This window comes from Rhipicephalus sanguineus, chromosome 1, assembly GCF_013339695.2.
Source record: "Rhipicephalus sanguineus isolate Rsan-2018 chromosome 1, BIME_Rsan_1.4, whole genome shotgun sequence".
NCBI lineage: Eukaryota > Metazoa > Arthropoda > Arachnida > Ixodida > Ixodidae > Rhipicephalus > Rhipicephalus sanguineus.
The window spans coordinates 124,482,117-124,501,365 of NC_051176.1; the positions used below are offsets into that span (position 1 = coordinate 124,482,117).

At 50.4% G+C, this 19,249-nt stretch overlaps 1 protein-coding gene across 1 annotated transcript in view; it reads left to right on the forward strand.

The window, feature by feature from the left end:
• Positions 1-19,249, forward strand: part of LOC119397347 (neurogenic locus Notch protein) — a 96,603-nt gene that overhangs the window by 19,837 nt on the left and 57,517 nt on the right. Inside the window, exon 2 of the mRNA XM_037664783.2 lies at positions 6,015-6,096. Within this exon, the coding sequence (XP_037520711.1) occupies positions 6,015-6,096 (82 nt within the window). The remainder of the gene's footprint in view (positions 1-6,014; positions 6,097-19,249) is intronic.

Consider the following 19,249-nt stretch of genomic DNA (forward strand, 5'->3'; position numbering starts at 1 on the left):
AGACGCATTCGTGCACCTCAAATTAGATAAAGCGCACTGGGCCGGGCATGTCGCAATACGTGCTCCGTTGCACGGGCGGGCATCGGGAGTCCCACTTCGTGGGAACGCTGTAAAGGAAATCTCTCGCCACGAGTAAGAAGAAAAAGGCGCCCTGTTTCGTGGGAAAAGTGTAACTGCACGCTCTTGAGCTCCGATCAAACTCATCAAGTTGTCGACCTTGTGCAAACACGACTCCCTACTGCGAGAGCGACGACGACTTTCGCGCCGGTTTGAAAAATTGAGAGAGAGAGAGAGAGAGACAAATTAAAGGTGCCCATCGGTGAGTCACCGATATCGCGTCAATCGCCGCCCTTTCTGCTCACACTACACTGCAATCACGTGGTGCCCGGCTTCGAAGAATATGATAGAAGCACGTGCTAACATATTCCGCCGCTTAGTGGTTGGGCGTCGCGTTATTTCATTTCCAAATTTTGATTGACCGTTTAAAAAAAAATCTTGTAAGTTGGCTTTCCTACAAGGGCGTTTTCGAGCCGAAAACTCTCGTTCACGGAATGCTTTTCTCGCTCTAAGTGCGTCCGCCTCTCCACGTACCAGCAAAGGTACCCGAGCACCACGAAATAAAAAAAAATGCTGCTGTAATGGCTGTCTCATAATAAGCTGTGCCGTTTACAAAGAGAAAGGGAGAAACGAAAGAAAGGGCGGGCAAGAGTGTTGAATGGAAAGAATGCTTCTTTCTGCTAGTTTCTGGTCGATGTTCGGTTGGAAAATATATCATCTCGCGCATGCGAAGTAAATTTTATTTTTGCATTGCAAGATGTCAATTTGTCTGCTTGCACGCAGAAAGCCAACAGTGCACTCAACACTGCAACTCAGCAGTGCACGGTGCAAGCGATCATTTTCAGCCTATGTCCACCGCAGGACGAAGTCCTCTGCCAATGATATCCAATTTACCCCATCTTGTGCGAGCTGGTTTCATTAGAGAGTTTTAGTTTAGCGCGCGCAACGGCCTTGCGCACACAACGGGTGAGAGAGAGCAAGACTGCGCATGCGCTGAACCTAAGAGAGATGCGTGCGTTTGCGCACGCAAGAGATGCGCACGCTAAATCTCGGCGCTTACGTTGCGCCCGCTACGGCCGTTGCGTACCTTACGGGCGCTTCTCTCGCGAGATCTCGACCGGTCGAGACAAGCAAAATGGCTGCGTCCGACAGCAGCACAAGCGGCACGGCGGTCATGGCAGCGAATAAATGCCGCGTCCATTTCGGAATTGCCCTCGATTTGGAGCTCCTCGCCTACGTGAGTAGCTTGAATCCGTCCGCGGACCCAATGCAGTGGACTGTGATCGCTGCAAAGATGCAGGAGATATTCGATGTCGTCAAGATTGCAGTCGCCCTTCAAAAGCCACCGCTCTCGGTTTGTGAGCATCAAATCGTCTCTCTTCCCATGAAAGAGTGGCCAAAAGGCGCTGATTCGAAAGGATGCTGGAAGGCATTTTCCCTCCCTCGCTGCTGCTCGCCTCGTAGAAGTTGTACCAACCGTCATCGTTCACCACAGATCACCTCAACAAAATTTGCGTAAAATCTTGCCTTATCTCGTGCTTTGACTTGTGTCAACTATGATCGGCTATTGTAGTTTATTTCTTAGCCACTAGATGGCGCAGAAAAACATGCCGAGAAGGTTTTCAGGTATTTGTATAGAAAAAGCGTTGACACGCAGTGGAGAAAAAGAACTAGGAGGCTCACCAGTAAATATACGGCTGGCAGTGCGGGCGATATGGCAACAAGGAGCATTAAGCGGAAGGTCAGAGAGGCGGAGAGGACTTATTGGATGACAGCGATGAAAAAGAAGCCGGCTCTGAGTAACTACCGAAAAGGAAAAAACGAAATAAGGAGGGAAAGGTTTTATGATAATTCAAGGGGAAGCGCTTTACTGTTTGAAGCAAGGTCGGGCTGCCTTAGAACGCGTAGTTATAAAGCGAGATTTAGTAACGAAGAAGAACAATGTACATGCTGCGGGGGAACTAAGGAAACGATGGAACATGTACTGATTGAATGTGGCGATATTCACCCAGGTATACGTGTGGGCACGAGTCTACATGAAGCCTTGGGTTTTAGGGACAACAATGGAAAGCTGAACACGTCCGCGATAGAAATAAGTAAGAGACGGTTAGAGTATTGGTGGCAGAAAAGTAGAGATAAAGAACAAAAATAAATAATGGGGGAAAAATAAGGTCATTCTGCCTTAAGAGGCAGAGAGATGGACCGTGAATTTATATTTTTTGGTATAACATAGATTTAATCAATGTAGATAAGGTATTTGGCCAACATGAAACAAGGAAGCTTTTTTTTTTTTTTTTTTTTTTTTCTTCGAGCCTGGTGGCAGACATGTCACCGCCCCGTTTTAAAGGGGACGCTCATAGCATCCATCCATCCATCCAGACGAAGGTGCTGACGCTTAGACGCAGTCCACGTTTCGGTTGTTGCGTACGGTAAACTAAAAATGTAGGAGACAGCCTCAACTCTAACGTACGCAGCGCGCAGGCCGTTGCGTACGTACAGGTTTGCGCGCGCTAAACTAAAACTCTCTATTATATGCCTGCGAAATTCCCGATTTCTTCACTCCATCTAACCCTCTGCCGTCCCCGTTTCTTGGTATACGTTTATGTCTCCCGTTTCTTGGAATCCAATCCGTCGCTCTAACTGACCATCGGTTATCTGTCCTGTATAAACGAGTTTAAGTAATGAAGGTGAATATACTGACAAAGTCAAAGAAGAGCGTTGGTAGTCGCTGCTTGCGTCCACTGGGAAAGCAGACCAAAACACCACCTCGCACTTGTTGCCTTGTGCTGTTGTTTGAGATTATAACATCTTCAGAATGTATCGCAGCCGTTTTAAAGGTGACGTGTGGTTTGATCATGTGCCTGCCACGCTGGTACTTGGAAGAGTGCGCATAGTCGTAAGCAGCCGGTAAAGAGTGAACGAGAATACATATTGTTTCATAGCCCGGGCATGAGAGAGGTGAACCGGTAGTAGTCTGGCCTCAGCTGGGTCTCCAGCAGAGCGGGCCCAGGAACCGGAATGGAGGGAAAGAGGCCCACGGCGACAGCCCACCAACGAGACGAGTCCCGCCGGCAGGGGGCTCCCCGATGCAGCGGCGACCGAAAAGCCGAACAAAGGAACAACGCTCTGCCCTCGCTGTTGCCGCACTCGCGGGCTTCAAAACGCGCATGGCGGCTACGGGACGCTTCATATGCGACACGTGGTGCGTCGATTTTAATTAGTGGTGTTAACGAGATTGCGGACCAATCGTAGAAAGCGTAGTCTCTTGCCCAGACATAAGCGCAGTGATTACCGCCTTTTGTTTGCCCCTAGAACAATGTAAACTGCTGCGTGCCCGAACAACAGGGGCGTAGCCAAGGGGGGGGTTGGGGGGGTTCAAACCCCCCCGAAATTTTTCAATTTTGCTTGCGCAGATATACACGCACACATACAAACGCACGCACGAACATACATAAAGTATGGTTGAACCCCCCCCCCCCCCCCGACAAAAATTTCTGGCTACGCCCCTGCCGAACAATGTCACGTTAAGGAGAAAAGCTCGCAGCTGCGCTTGTCGACGAAAACATGGTGTTCTCTGTGTAGGCGTGAGTGCTTTTTTCGTCGCACTTTTATATATATATAAACGAAAAAGAAAAGAGCTCGGGTTGAGCGATTACATGCGTGCAGCCTCGTCAATTTCTGTTAACGCCGTACGGCATCGCCCGTAGAAGGTTCATTTAAATTTCGCTTAATGACGAAAAAAAGAATATGTGAAAGAAGCTGGCGGAAGCCTCTGGAACAGCGAAACGGCCCCGGTGGGTGTCGTGTGGGAGGACGTAACAGCGCTGCTCCCCTCTCGGCGCCTGGCTTGAGGATGACGCGTTTGCCGGGGCGCTCGCTCCCACCGGCACTGCTTCGCTGCGGCGCCGTGGTCTACGGAGCGGCCTGCTTTCTGTCAGCCGGACGTCTTCGCATTTTGCCCTGTCGCACGCAGCCCCGTGAGTGCGTGTCCCCGCTTGGTGACTGGCACTTTGTTTCGAGCTCGCCGAGCTGCCGCATCGTGGAAACAAGAAGCAAGGAGCGAGCCTTGACAGGGAGGGAATACGAAGGAAAAATAATAAAGAAAAAAAAAAGGACCAGCTTGGTCGCCTCGTAGGAGAGTGACTCGCATGCAGAAGCGAGGGGAAGAAAAAAAAATATGCAACGACGAACTTCTAAAGCGCGCAGCAAGCTCGCGCGGCACGCAGGCGATCGGAAAAAGGAGCTGAAGGCCGTACTCATAAAGTAGTGCGTTTTAGGGCCGCCGCGAAGTCGCAGTACATGGGCGTCTGTGTGTGTGCCGAGAGAGGCTATAACAGGCGAGGGGGTTCTTTTGATATATGGGCCTATAATTCCTGAAAGTCAAAAAAGCTCAGTCGCATATCTAATGTCTTAACGGAAACGGCCATCTTTCTTCTCCTCACCCTTTGTCTTTCTCTTTCCCGCTTTTGTTCAGTGAAATTGCTTATCTATCCGGAACATGAAAGCAGTCGATCGAAGGCTGTTCAGAAGCCGCCGCAGCTCGCTTTTACTCCCTTGGTAAATATTCAATACGCACGATCAAAATACAGCGTCAATCGACCGCATGCGCCAGCCTCGTGAAAAAAATTCCGCGAACCGGGTTTGTGCTTAGTTTAGCTGAGAGTATAAGTTATACCATAGTACCTCGGTGTCCAACGAGTCGTTTTTTGCCGTTATTATTATCAAACGACGAGGACCGAAAGCAACGTGCCGCAGACGAAGATGACTTCTATCACATGGAAAATAACTTGCACGTGAAGGCGAGGTACGGATTATACATGTGTAACATTGTTTAAGGAAAAAAAGGAAGGCATATCTTGGTGTCTTTGTGTCTGGGGCCCTAAGTCCAGGGTTCCAGTGGCCTTAGCCGCCCGCCGGACTTGATCCAGGAGCGCGAGTTGCGCGCGCCCCTAAGTCCGAGCTGGCGAGTTGTACCTTCCACGGGTACGGACTGAAACACCCGAAGCGAATACCGAAAACGGACTCACGGTTTCCTCTTTATTTTTTATTTTTTTCGGCCTCCTATTCATTTCAAAGCCGACGGGCCCAGAATATTTTGTTTCATTCCGAAATGCCTGTCCTTGATGGGGATTTATGACAGCACCGCAAGAATAAAAAAAAAAAGGAAGAACAACCAACGAAACATTTCAAGCTTGCACGATGTGTCGTGCAAGACCTAACTGGGCCACGTTTCTGGTCTTAAAGTGACACTAAAGAGCAAAACGATTTTTCTCATATTTGTAAAGTACTCTTTCACGATACCAAAAACACCACACTTGCTGCGAGAAGACGCTTAGTAAGCGAGAAAACTCGCAAAAAGAAAATGTGGCTGGCGACGCCACCTTGAAGTTTCCGCACCATTCGCCGTGACGTCACATGTTTTGACGGCGCCTACTAGGGACTACGTAGTTCCTAATCGGTAAAAATGAAGTACATTGTCCTCTGATGGAGCCATAGACTTAACACACCAAGTTTGGGGTAATTTTGTTGAGCCAATGGCGCCAAAACACGATAAGTACACTTTGAAATCCGTGACGTCCCGCGGGGAAATTTCCTCCTCTATTAATAAACCTGTGATGACGAAATTAACGACATTAGAGTTCTCAGAGCACAATTTATCGATCTAAACCGATTCATTGTTTCTCTTTAGTGTCCCTTTAAGCACGGATGTATTGCATACAGCTGCGAATAATCAAGTTCACTCAGTTTCAAGTAATTTCCGGCTGGCTATGACACTCGAGCATGTGGAGTGCCACTTTACGTGTGACTGTCAAGACACCTCTGTAGACACTCGGGTGTCGACGTTCGAGTGCGCCAACTACGCTTTGTACGGCTCTGTTTAGAGTATGCTGTTTGTCCCATGCTGCCCGCAGATTACCTGACACCATTTTTTTTTTCCCGTGCCTCTTCTGTCGCAGCTTTCGTGTCCTGCTCGCCAAATCCATGCAAGAATGGAGCCTCCTGCGTGTCGTCCAACCCAAGCGGCGAGTCACATTGCAAGTGAGTACATGCGAAAGCGGCTTCGTGCGCGCGCAAGTTGTTTCGGCTTTGCGGGCGTGCAGCACGTATGGCTTGCCCCAGCTGGACAGTACGCACGATTTGCCTACACTAGTGTGGCGCGTGTAGGGGGCGAGGGGCGGCACAAGCCTCAATCCTGGTTACGTTCCTGTGTGGGAACTGTGACGCGGAAATGTTAGTTACAAAAAAAAAAGCGATTGTTGGTTCTGAGAAATGTTTTGGCACCTTCCAGCGGGACGAGCAAGAAAGCGCAAAACATCTTTAAAAAAACGATAAAAAAAAGCTTTCGCGACGGCTAGCTTTGCATATATGGATGACAAGACCGAGGCCTACGCGAAGCCACTTTATGAACAGTTTTGCGGGCCCCAGCTCGGGCACTCAAAAACATCATTAGACATAAGATCGCGGGCAAAGTACAAACTCATGCGTAGCAAAGACGAAGATACCATTGATCCGAACGTTGTTAGCGAAAAGAAGAAAAAAGAAAAATGGGATTGGGGCAGGAGGAGTCATCTTTCTTGTCATGAGCTCGCCGCCGAGTGTTGTCAAAAGCTGTAACGAAGTCTGAACGCCCTGAGAAAGAGCGTTGAGATTTGGTTGTTGCTTTAAGTTCATTTAGCCATCGCGTGCATGCTCTGGGCTATTAAAAGGCAGTGAACGCATGCTTCTCAATGATTTGCTTTTTTTGCTGTGCGTTAGATGTTTACAGCTTGTCGAACATACCGCATGCCGCGCTTTTCACAGCATCCAGGCGTGTGTTAAGAAATTTTGAGAGGCCATTGTCTCACCGACGGTCGATGGGCGAACGGGCGAAAGTTTGGTAATGCGCGGGGACCGCTAAAAAAAAAAAAAAAAAACAGCGTAGCAAGGTGAGAGCAAATATAGAAACTTAACGAAACGAAGGACAAACGAGAAAAGCAATGAGGCGGCGTTCGTATATCTCTCTTGCTCGTTTGCTTTCTCTTCATTTTTTCGTGCTCCCGTAAACTTCCTGATAGCTTAGCTAAACGTGTGTGTTGCATGGAGTAGATGATACAGCACATGTCGCCACACTTTTCCGGGCGAGCAGCAAACAAGCGACCTCTCCTGAAGGGACCGCGGCCCGCTGAATTTCTTCCATGTCTTTTGCAATTGAAAAAGAGTTTCGTCCATGTTATGCCACGTCGTTTACGAAAGGCCAACGCAGACCGTAAGTATGCATGTGTTACACGCCATTTCTCGTGGAGAGAATGTATGCAGCACGCGCCGTATTGCGACCTCATCCCGGCGTCGGCGGCGCCGCGCAGGTGAAGCGACGACGCAGCGGTTGCACCACTTCCCGCTTCATGGTTCCGCCCGGCATACTGAACTGCCGCTGTTGTCTTGACTTCCTGAGCGCGGTGCGTCCTCGTCAGAAAGGCGTCACCGGCGTCGTGTGCGTCATAGGGCCCGGCCGTTCTCAGGATTAGAAATCGACGCTGTGATCGATGTCTGTGGCCAACAACGTAGCGTACTTGTGGGACCTAAGAAAAATACTTTGTGTCTTCAGCGAGCTGCATCAAACGCGGCTGAGTATATGTGAACGGGGAGAGAATACAGCGAGAAGAGATTGGGAGAATGGAAAGGAACTAAGAAATGAAAGAAAGAAGGGTTCTGGACAAGCATAGAGCATGGGCGTATAAAAGGTTGGCAAATAAGTTGCCATGGGAACGCGGGGAGTACGCGGGACAAGAAACTCATGGGCGATTAATGAGCCTTTTTTTTTTGCATCAGGAAAGCATTGTCATCTTAAACTTGTCATCCGCACGATAAGCAGAGTTACGATACCGCACAGATAGTAAACATTTAAGGTGCGGCCAGAGGGATTTTGTGTCTTTCTTCATTTCCTCTTGAAAATAAACGATCTTTTACTATAATTACTTGCGAGTGGTTTCAGCATTACTATTGACTGTCCCATTTTTTTGAAATTGACAAAATACTTTGACCTATAGAGTATTCAGTCGTCCACAGACAACTAAAAGCAGTTGTTAACTGCGTTCCTTTATTTTATGATTTTTTTTTTAAATTGCGATGCAGACGTGCCCTTAAGACGAGGTGTGTATGTGTATAAGTGTTTCAAAGACTACAAGCTCACAGTTCAGGATGTAGCATCAACATTACAACCTAATGTTGCACTTTCAACTCTGAGTTTAGGCAAATGAAGCTTTTTTTAACGCAAGAAACATTAAGAAATTGTTATTTTCTCTTCTTCTAATCGGGAGTGCTGGCTTCAGCATTTAACCGGAGCATTAAAATAATAAGAAGTTTGGGCGGGTGGAGTATGTTTGTAACATACGAGTCAGTAATGGGACACGTACGCGGAGCTGAGAGCAGAGCGGGCGAAGCCACGGTACTGAGTACTAATAGACCGATCTCACCGCGAGTTGCGCTACGCCACCGCTGCCGCAGTGCATGCCGGTACTTGTAGTACTCGGTACGTTCAGCTGCCTACAGCTGGTGCTTTGGCGAGCTGCATTAGCGGCCTTATTTGGATGATTTGCGATGGTTGGGTTGACGTGCTGTGTGCTGGGATTTCAAGTTCCGACAGGAATGTGTGCGACAGGCAACGAAGTCGGACAGAGACGCAACTACCGCGCACTTTCTTGTTCAACGTGTTTGTGAACTCCCTGTGCATGATGCATCGTGGTTTTTCAGTGCCCTATTGCGTCATAACAACCTTGCTGCGCGAACGATGGACCGATCGGCGACAGCAAAAGTTCATATAACGCGAGCTCGATCCCCTTGCCTGGGCGATCGCCGCCAGCGGCGACAGATTGGATACAACGTCCTTTCCGGGCTCAACAGAGATCGCTTTAATATATAGGGAGACCTAAACCGACCTCTCACCAAATGCGATGACGACTGTCAAGCGTCTAGCATGAACGAGACCAAGATTATAACTGCATGCTGTGTACAGCTCGCGCCGTGGAGCGCACGGCGAAAACTCGGCCATGCCGGCATCGCACCCAACTCCGCCGCCGGGATTTCCCTATTCCTTTCAATATGCGATATTATTGTGAACGCATCATAAAGCGGGCAACAGCGGTATCAAAGCTGAACTTCTTTATGAGCGTGGGCTATTAACCGTACACTGCCGTTTCGAAGCGGTAGGCCTAGCGACGATACCGGCGCCGAGCCACCGGCTGAGGCCTCCGCCGCCAGCCGGAGCGAGCTACTGCTTGTCCGCCGCATTGCGTGTGTCGCCAAAATCTCTTACTGACTCATCCATTCCTTGTACAGCAGGAAATATTATGCCATTCACGAGATTTTTGTGATGTTAACCTTTGGCAAACGGCATGAGCGGCCAGTCACCGTTCAGCGGACGCGCCTCTAACCTGGTTCACGGCGACAGTTTTTTTCATTCACGTTTAACTTATTACTGTGATCGAAGTCTTGCGTTGACAACACAGTCTACATGAAAACAGTCGCCTCGACAAAAAAAAAGCGCAATAAGCTTCTGTTTTTCGTCCCTTCGGCTTTTTTTTTTCTCCTGTTGTCGTGTAGCGGAGAGTTCTACACAGTTTAGGCAAGTCTTTTTTCCCGGATACTGTAGCTTGTGTCGCTTGCGTGTCTTGCGTTCACTGAAGAAGATATTTGCTCTCATTACGACGGGAACGTGATTTCTTTTTTTATTACTAATATTTATTCAGCAAAACGACCCAAGCTCATCAACCCAACGAGACGACCTCGTCACATGTAAGCACTATCAACTGTTCTTTTTTTTATTTTAGCGCTAGGATGCAGTTTAACCTGAAATAAAATAACATACATTGGAGGTGCAGACACAGTTTTCCACCGCGTTCAATCATCTTGCGTGTCGAGGATTGGTGCAAAACGGCAATATACCTGAAGCACGCAGCAAGCAGCCGCACCAGCAGCGCTCCGAGAACTACAACTAAGATGGCGGCAGTGCCACTGTCGGAAACTCGCGCATGCGCAGATGGTCTGGTGAGATCGGTCTATTGCAGTATATTACGGTACTCTATACGGTATTGAGTACAGATGTATTGTTGTGGCCCGATTTTCATTGGCATAGGGCGCATCGGTCGATTTCGGCAGTGTGCGGTGTCAGCCACATGTGGCGTGTCGTCGCGATAATCAGTACAACTAAAATAGACAAAAAGGAAAAGCGCTAAATTTAAAAACTGAATTCTCTGGGCTTCTGGTGCATTCTCGGCTTTCCCGACGGGCACCGTGTGACGCCGTCCCTGGCCGGCAGTTTAAATGACGCGCTTCCTCTAGGACAAACGCTCGGCTGCACGGGCGAAAGGCGCCTTCCGAAGCCGCGTCGAATTATACAATCGAGCGCCGTCGACAGGACCGCGCTGGCACCTGGTATGGTACAACCGCCGCTGGCGCACGAGCCTTGCGGAGACGAGTGAGCGGGGGGGATATTTAATGGTTAAAGGACGCACTGGCTGGTGTTTGCCGCATCGCGCTCGGTGAACATCTGTCGTTCGCTCGGGGCGCGATGCCGTTAGCAGTCACGTGACAGGGCAGGTGTGTTGCGCGGCGGTTGGCGTCCGCCGGCTGCCGACCGAGGGAGATGCAGCCTCCTCCTTTCACGGCCGACCGGGCCACCGACCGTTGGCGGTGGGGAGCGACCCTTTACTGAATACCCTTATTTTCCCCTCCCGATGCTGCTCCCCAGATTTTGGCTGGCAGGCAGGGAATGTCGGTTACGTGGTGGCCACCATAGACGCCGCGCAACGCGCCGTGCCGTTAACAACAAGCGCCGTGCTCAGGACTTCAGGGCCTTTCGAAGATACCGTACTTGCTCCGCGGGTATCGGTACTGCGGACAGGCTACCATTTGGGCAGTCCGTTGTTAGTGGCCGGGCATCAAATATTTAGGAAAAGGGAGTGATGACGTCACCTGCAGAAACGCCGGTCGTGCCTCGAGCCAGGGTCCATGTACAACGAACGATGCCGCGACATTGCATGAGCGTGTCTTTGAAGGGCTTTCAACAAGAAAGAGGGATTTCGGAAAAGGGAAGAACGCTGAACTGTTGCTCTATTTTCTCTTCTTAATAGCGCTGGAAATATTGGATGATATCAACGCTTCCGACAGTCTCGGTTTACTGCGTTTACCATATCGCTTCGACAAGCTTGACTGAGCGTCATCTGCCTGTAGGGCTGTAATTTCCGAGTAATGCTGCGTTGACTACAGTAATTGGCACTGCACAGGGTTTCGTGTTGCTGGACGTTAAGGCTCCAGTGAAGCGCCTCACACGTGGAAGAGACGCGTTAATTATTGCCTTCTGGTCAAAATGAATGCACGCTAGGCCATGAGACAGTCCCCCTTCAACGATTGCGGTCTTCGGTGCGCCGCCGTCGCTCGAACGACTTGCGTGAAGGGATGGGAAAGAAGGCCACGCCGTGTTCGATGGGCTACCGCGGCAAAATGGGACCGCGGCGAGTTTTATTTTTTCCCTATCTGCTGGCGGTGGGCCGTCGCGGAAGACATAAATAGCGCCTTGCGGCAGTCAAATTGCCGTCGACATCTCCGTGCAATGGGACGCGCAACATTTCCCGAGTGTTTTTTTTTTTTTTTTTCGACAAGGTCGCGCAGATATGCGCAGTTGACTCGACGTTAAAGTACCCGAAATTGCTGCTTGCTGGAGAATCCCGCATCTCATGCAAGTTGACGGTCTGGGGCGACTGGTTATGCTGCAATAACACATGAAGCGGGGCAACATTGTCCGAAGCTGTTGTTGTCGTCTAAGGAACCTGACTCCATATTCGCGGTGAGGATTCGCCACACTGTAGTTAATAAGGAAAATGCATGAAAAAGAGTTAAATTAAACATTAATAAACGCTATCTAACGTCAGAAAAAAAGAATCGGCAGATCCCACGCCTTGTGGGAATCGGTTTCATGCGAAGCAGTCAGCGAGTACTTTTATGCTGCATTTTTGGCTTTGAGCCAAGTTATACGACGAGGATCGACGTGTTTTTGTAAGTGTAGTAATTGTGTGCACATCGGAGGCTTACCAGGCACGACGACAACACTGGCGTTTAAAGGGTAACTTATGGTCTGACGTAATGTCAGCACTCACGTTAAAGCAGATACGTCAGTATTATCAAAAGGAAGTGCACTTTACGGTGCGATGATGTGAATATCATACGTAACTTTCGTTAGCGTATTCCTCCAGGGTCTAGCAACGCTTGAATATAGCTTGCTGAATCATAGTAATACAAATGTAATGTTTATTAGACTTTATAAAAGCAGAGCCAACACTGGAACCACAGACGTTAATCTGGTATGACGTATGTATCGTAGGGGTACATATGTAGTGTTTATTGCTTTCTTGTAAAACTAGATAGCCAGCACCACAACCACAATTGACGTTGCACCGACATTACGCCTGCATAAGCTGTTTTTCCAAACCAGTTTATAGACCTGGCGTGGCTCTGTGGTAGAATACCTGATTGCAACGCAGAATGATTGTGTTCGATGCTTGCTGGGATCCTAATTTTTATTCTTTCCATTCGTCGAATCAAAGCTGCCGATGCCGGTTTTTCTTAACGCTCTCGCATTTAAATTACCAATGTCTGTTCTCGCCACTCCTGGGAAGATATAATCTGTCTATCTCCTCTGGCGCATACCCGTACACTGCGTCCCGTGGTAAACGGGTATGTGCCACACGTGTCTGGAGGAAAGGGTTTGACGACGTACGCGACAGGATTTTCACGATGTTCAGTGTCATGACCCGACGGTCACATTTGTCAAATTCTCTTACCCTCCCATGCCAATTTTTGTCTACACCAAGTTAAGGGACGATCATGAGAGCGCCCAGACGTAGGCGGCTAGATTAGATACGTAGATAGAAACGCTCAAAGTGCCAAAGGTTCGCTAAGAAATGCTTCGCATTTTAAAAAAAAAAGACGAAGGATGAAGCCAGAAAGGATCATATTCAAGCAGCGTGACATCAACAGTCATACCTTTTACAACAGGGCTGTTATGGTCGAGGTCTGCCGTGTGTCGTAGATAGAAAATTATCATCATGAACTGGCACGCGCAAAATGACCGCCCAAGCATTCTGTACAGATAGCTAACAAGAGCAGCTGAAGCGTGCTCACCAGCTCTGCTGTGACCCAGGCCTTGCGCGAGTAAGTGCAAGCTGCCCCCTAACGTTTTTGTATACTTGCAGCGTTTTGTGCCGAACATAAATGGAGACGAAGTTGGAAGCTCACTTATTCTGTCCTGGCAGCATGCAGAGTGCTACTAGAAATGCGCAGATTTCAATTAGCTAGCGCTTGAAACGCTTCTTTCTGCTCCCCCTCACACCCCCATGCGCACAGTTTTTACGCTAGAGATCGAACAGTGCCAGAAACGAAACTAATAGTTTTCCGATAATGAACTACCGTTTTAGATTGTGGATATCGATCTCTAAGTACGGTTATATTCACAATGTTAACAACCCTCTGTCCAGGCCCGTAGCCAGGAATATTTTTTTTTTTCGGGGGGGGGGGGGGGGGCTTGCTGAAAACCTTGACTATTTGAGAAAAACACATATTTTCATTATTTATCTTTGGTAAAAACACCGACTTCACCAAAATTTCGGGGGGGGGAGGGAAGGGGTCTAGGAACCTCGGCCCTATGGCTACGGGCCTGCCTCTGTCATTACATTGCACATTACGAGGCAAACGGGGCATTTGGAGCTAGCTTATTAGCATTAAATTTGTTCGCATAGGCAGGGCTTGAGTACTCGAAATAACTCTTATTTACGAATGGCGACTATTTATTTCCGAGTGCGAATCGAATAAGGCAATATTTGATTCGCTGAAAGTTTCGAATATTCTCACACCCCTATAATAAACGAAAAATTTTCAGATTCGAGACCCCAGTTCTATTTATTTATTTATTTTATCTATTTTTTTTAACAATTTCGATAAACACACACGTTACGTGCTTCGTAGAATATATTCACCCTCACGTTAACGTTGCTTCCCCGCCCGCTATGCGCTGATTGCTCTCGTTCGTTACGTGTGGTCTAGCGCCAAAATTCGCACCGCAACTTGGAAAATGTTCGAGAACGCTGCAACTATATTTTCCATGACGGAAACCGAGGAACCGCGCTGGCGGAAGCGCGACCGAGGCACGGCTTGCGTCACTGATCTTTCGCGAGCGATCAACCACAGTTTAGAACACGACGGGCACTCTGCATTGACCCGCGCGTGACCCCCTCCGTGGCGCAGAGCAGACGGCCTACCCACGCAACAAGAGAGCGTAAGATTTGAGCTCATCACGGCCGATGCACCGCTCTCTGTACGTAGGACCGACGGAACGAGTCGGCGAGCATCGCGGGAAGGCGCCACGATGTTCCGGTCTTCGACGTTGCCGGAGCCAGCTTCGCAAGGACACACACCGGCGCAGGCTGACCCAATTAGTGCCGCGAACCGGCCGCGCTCTGCGGAGAGTAAATGCGCTGCGAGAGTCGACCGAGGTCAGGCCGCGAGCCAACGGTGCCCAGTCGGCAGCGCGGATCGCCGTCCCTTCGATGGGCGCTCGCCGCAGCGAGGATGGCGACCGAGAACGCTGCCTACACTTTACATTTTTCTTCGTGCTAAAACTTGCACATCCCTGCGCGCGCGCCCCGTTGCCTTGCGCGTTGTTACCACGTGGGCGCCCGCCGTTGTGCTTTTCGTATCAAATTGTACCCGTCCGAAGAAGAAGTTATACAGAACTTGCACAGTTCAACTGGCGCCATTGATCTTTCTCTTCCACATCGTGCACACAGAAGCAGCGTTGCGTGACGCTTCGCGATGGACCTTTCTGGTGCGTAGTCGGAAGCTGCTGTTAGCACACCATTGTGACATTGTCTACAGAGAACGTGGTGCTCGCAGAGGCGAAACCCTGGGAACCCCGGTGTCAGTTCCGCCCAACCACTTTTCATTTTGCCTCCGGGGGCGCACTCCGAGAGAACCTCGCGGGTCGCCCTGCTGTAAGAACAGCTCCGCGCAGCTATCGAGTTTTTCGAACCCCCCCCCCCCCCCCTCGGCCTGACCCGTATAACCACCACCACAATCGTCGTCGGCAAACGGAACGGCGCTTTCGGATACGAATCCCGCTGTTGTACGCGTTTTGAAATGCGATGCGCGCGTGGCTGCAAGAGTGTCGAGCCAAAGCTCCCCGCTTCCCGCGGTCGCGTCTTGGAGTCGCGTCCTTGGGAACCGAGTGGGCACGGTGCGATTGTGCACAGTCGTGTCCCGTGCGAGGAGACAGGAGTGGGGAAGCAGACAGCTCGCCCTCACGACCGTTCTGCTTGGTTGACTTGGGCGTTTGGCCTTGGGAGGAGGGCTCCGCTCAGCTCGTATTCAATGCATGGATCCGCACGCAGTGCGACAGGCCCTTGATCCCTACCTTCCCATGTCCCCCGTATCCACTACGCGAGCGGAGAAAGTGGCGCTCAACTCACGGCAAGCCGAATAGGCAAACAGAAAATCCGTTGTAGTGGAGTGAATGCAAAACATAGTCGATCCCCACACGTGATTTCCACAGAACACGGAGTTCTGCAAAATTCATAAAGTTTGTAACTTTGCAATGGTCGCCGCTTGGTCGTTATTAGAACTCCTGTTATTATATTGTTAGAATTTACAAGCTTTCACGTCGTCGCATGGGAGAGATTTTGTGACGGCATTTTAAATGTAGAAAGACTTGATCATATTTATGCGTTTATTTATTTATTTATTTATTTATTTACACATACTGCAGTCCCGTGGGAACGTCAATACAATACTAGCAAGGCAGAAAAAAAAAGACGCAAATGATTGAATCGATAGCTCTTATCAAACCTTGAATCCTCGTTGTCCTTATTGTTTTTGTCGTCATTATTGCTAGTCGACAGTTGCCACGTACCGTGGACCGTCGGTTTCTCGCGCGACTCCACGGCGAAAGCCCGTTGCCTCCTTCCGGGCCGTTGTCGTCCGCTTTTCCGATCTTCCAGGACGGCGCACGAGTGCCGCCGCCCGGTCGGCGAGGGGGAGCCGTCTCCTGATCGCGGTCGGCACATTTCGGCGCACTCTTCGTTTCGGCCTCCATTGTTTGAGAAGCACCGCGCATCTCCAGGAAGCTCGGCGGCGTCGAAGCGCGCGCCTCGAGAACTTGGCCTCCTCCGCACAGCAGAGTCTAGAGGCGAGCGACTCACGGGTCTAAGGCCACCCGCGACGCCTCGCTATTAAGAAAGTGCCGCGGCGGTGCAGAGACTCGTACAGCGCGCGCCTGGTTGCGTACAAACTTGGAGGTATGGCATGATGTGTTACGTAGCTAGTCATCGGCCCGTCGCCGCCTATGGGCTCGATCAGGCGATAGTGCTTATAATTTAAGAGATACGCGGTGTGTTCGTCGTACATTCTCTCGTAATCGTCAGAGTGAAACTATTGCAAAACAACTGCGTCGTAGGCTTGGTTGCACCTCTAATGGTACACTGGCGACGTAGCTTTTGCGTATTAAATAGGTTGCGTTCTTATTTTATTATTTGTTTTTCTCCCCACCTCTAAAAGTTCCGCATGAAAACTTTTACGCCACCAGCAACACGTCAGACACTCACTCGCTAGTGAACCCTGCATCAAGTGGGCGCTTTATTAGCGCGCGCCGCCACTTCCGCAGATATCACACCACCCGTCATCCTCATTGAGACAAACAGTGTCGCTCGGTGCGTTAAAGCTTTCGTTGGCCCCTTGACGAGGATCTTATTTTTGTACGCCTCGTGGGTCTGTATGACGGAAATGAAGCGTCCTCCTCGGAACCCTGCGGAAGCCGACGGGCTGTGGCCGCGGCGAAGTGCAGCGTTGATTAGGACGGCAAACTTAGGAAAAGGGAGGGGAGCGCAGCAGACGGAAGAGCGAAAACAAGGTCTAGAGGGTGAGGAGATGAGCGAAACGAGCAAACTGGACCGGGATGGCCCACCCGAGCGTCGGCAGCGCGGACAGGATGGAGAGAAGGGGGGGCCCCGGCGTGACACGGCTATATACACCAATGAAGGAGAGGACGAGCGGCCGTTGCTCATGTTCCGGGGCGACGCAGGAAGGCGCCAATTAGGCGCAAACAAGGACGGACGGCCATTCGGCGCGCCGCCCCTTTATTTTCTGCATTTCGCCACGCTGTGTATCCCTCATGCACGACCCCACATCTGGAACTCGAGCGTTCTTTTTTTTTTTTCTTAACTATTACTTATTCTTGTGGCTTTGCGTGCAGCCACGAACGAAGCCTTTGCACGAGCGACCAAACCACAAGAGGTGAGAACGACAGGTACGGTACACGTACACTTATATGTATATCGGCTAAACGGCCCCGCCTGCGCGCTCCTGTCGATTCTCCTTTCTTTCTCTTTTTTCCCAGTGCGTTTCGCGACAGCGCGTGCAGATGCAACATGGAGTATACGGCGGCGCAGGCGGATACTCGACGCGCACACCGACTAGCGTCGATGAACGAAGACAGATTAGCGTCGTCCTGTGGGACACGGGGACGACAAAGAAGCCCGAGATATGGGAAAACGGAAATGGAGCGCCCTGACTCTGGCCAATCGCTGTTGGTGCTAATCGAAGAAGAAAGAAAAAGGTGCGCTTGCGCCCAACCGTCGTCGCACCGTGAGAAAAAAAACGGAGAATGCGACATGGGACACCATTGGTCGGACGCGGCTTGGCTGCTTGCATTACTCCTTGTCGAAGAAGCCAACCGGATCCGCGCGCGCGCGGGAGGGCGCTCTCCGAAGCCGGAAGGAAGACGTGATCGAACTGCTAATTTGCCTCGCAGCGACGCAGTTAGTGAACGTCGTGTCTTGAAACCACCAGCACTCGTGTGCGTGTGTTGCTGTCTATCGGCCGCCCCATCTTGTCGCGTAGCAGCGGAGTCCTCGCGGTGTGTTGCGATTCACTACGAGAATTAAAATGAGTCCGCGGCACGACTCGCCCGCGAAGCGGTTTGTTGTCGTCGACATACAGCAAGGATGGCGCTCACGTACATGGCGCCCCCGAAAACAACGGGGCAAGATATATATATATATATATATATATATATATATATCCTGTACAAAGCGCGGGAAAAAACATTTAGTTCGCGAGAGAAACGGTGTATGTGGCGCGCTTCTAAGAGGGGCCACCTCGACATCTGCCGTACGCCCAGAGCAAGCAGCTGCTGTATGGGAACGCAACCCTTGATGATAAGACGGCCACGTAGGTGCCTCCTGTTTGACTCTTAATGTTGTGCAAACTGACGAAGGGTAAGACATAGCGTACAGGCCAGATCATGAGGTGAGTACATGCTTCATGCGCTTCCAATTAGGCACTGGCATCGCAATGTAAGGCCGCATTGAGAAGAACGGCAACCAAGAAATGGATAACAGCAGAGTAGAATTAAACATCAGATGCCGCAGAACGCTGCTGCATCCATTTGTGTGTATTGCGCAATGCCGTTCGCTCGTAGAAGAAGCAAAAAAAAAAAAAGAAAGCATCTGAGGTGCCTTGTTCCTGAATCCAGTGTCGTTGCACCATCGGAGTCATATGCCGGGCGTGACGACTGCCCTCTATGCGAGCGGCCGTTTCGACCGATTCTCCTGGCAAGGACTCGTGCGTGGTGTGGTGTGCTTCTCGCAAGGACGTCGGGCGAGGCAACCAACGGAACGACAGGCAGAATTACTTTACGCCCCCGGGGCAAGGAAACAGCATGCCTTTGACGCGTGGTATAAAATGGTCAACTAAGCGCTATAGATGACTGGCACTGTCACATGAGCGAATGAGAGAGTATCCATGCAAAAAGAAAGTAAAGAAAAGCACGCAATCAACTACTAGCGTCGCGAGATAACACCCCGAGCAAGGAATGCGCCCGGATCGATGCATGGTCTTGAGCGTGTTCAATGGGGCGTGCATTCCGAACACGGGTGATGCACGGAGCAAGTCGCTGTGCAAAATCAGGCTGCGTTACGTGTTGCAGATGCCGCGCATAACAAGGAAGATGCGGGCTTGCAAAGTGGAGCAAAGATGGTTCTGCTTCTCATGAGCAGCTCACCCCGTTTGCATCTTGCGCCGCCCGGAGCGCGTCTCATTAGCAGCGGCGGGAAGCAGCTATCGGCGCCGATCGTCGCCACCGGTGGGAACGGCCGCCGATGCGCTCCTCGGC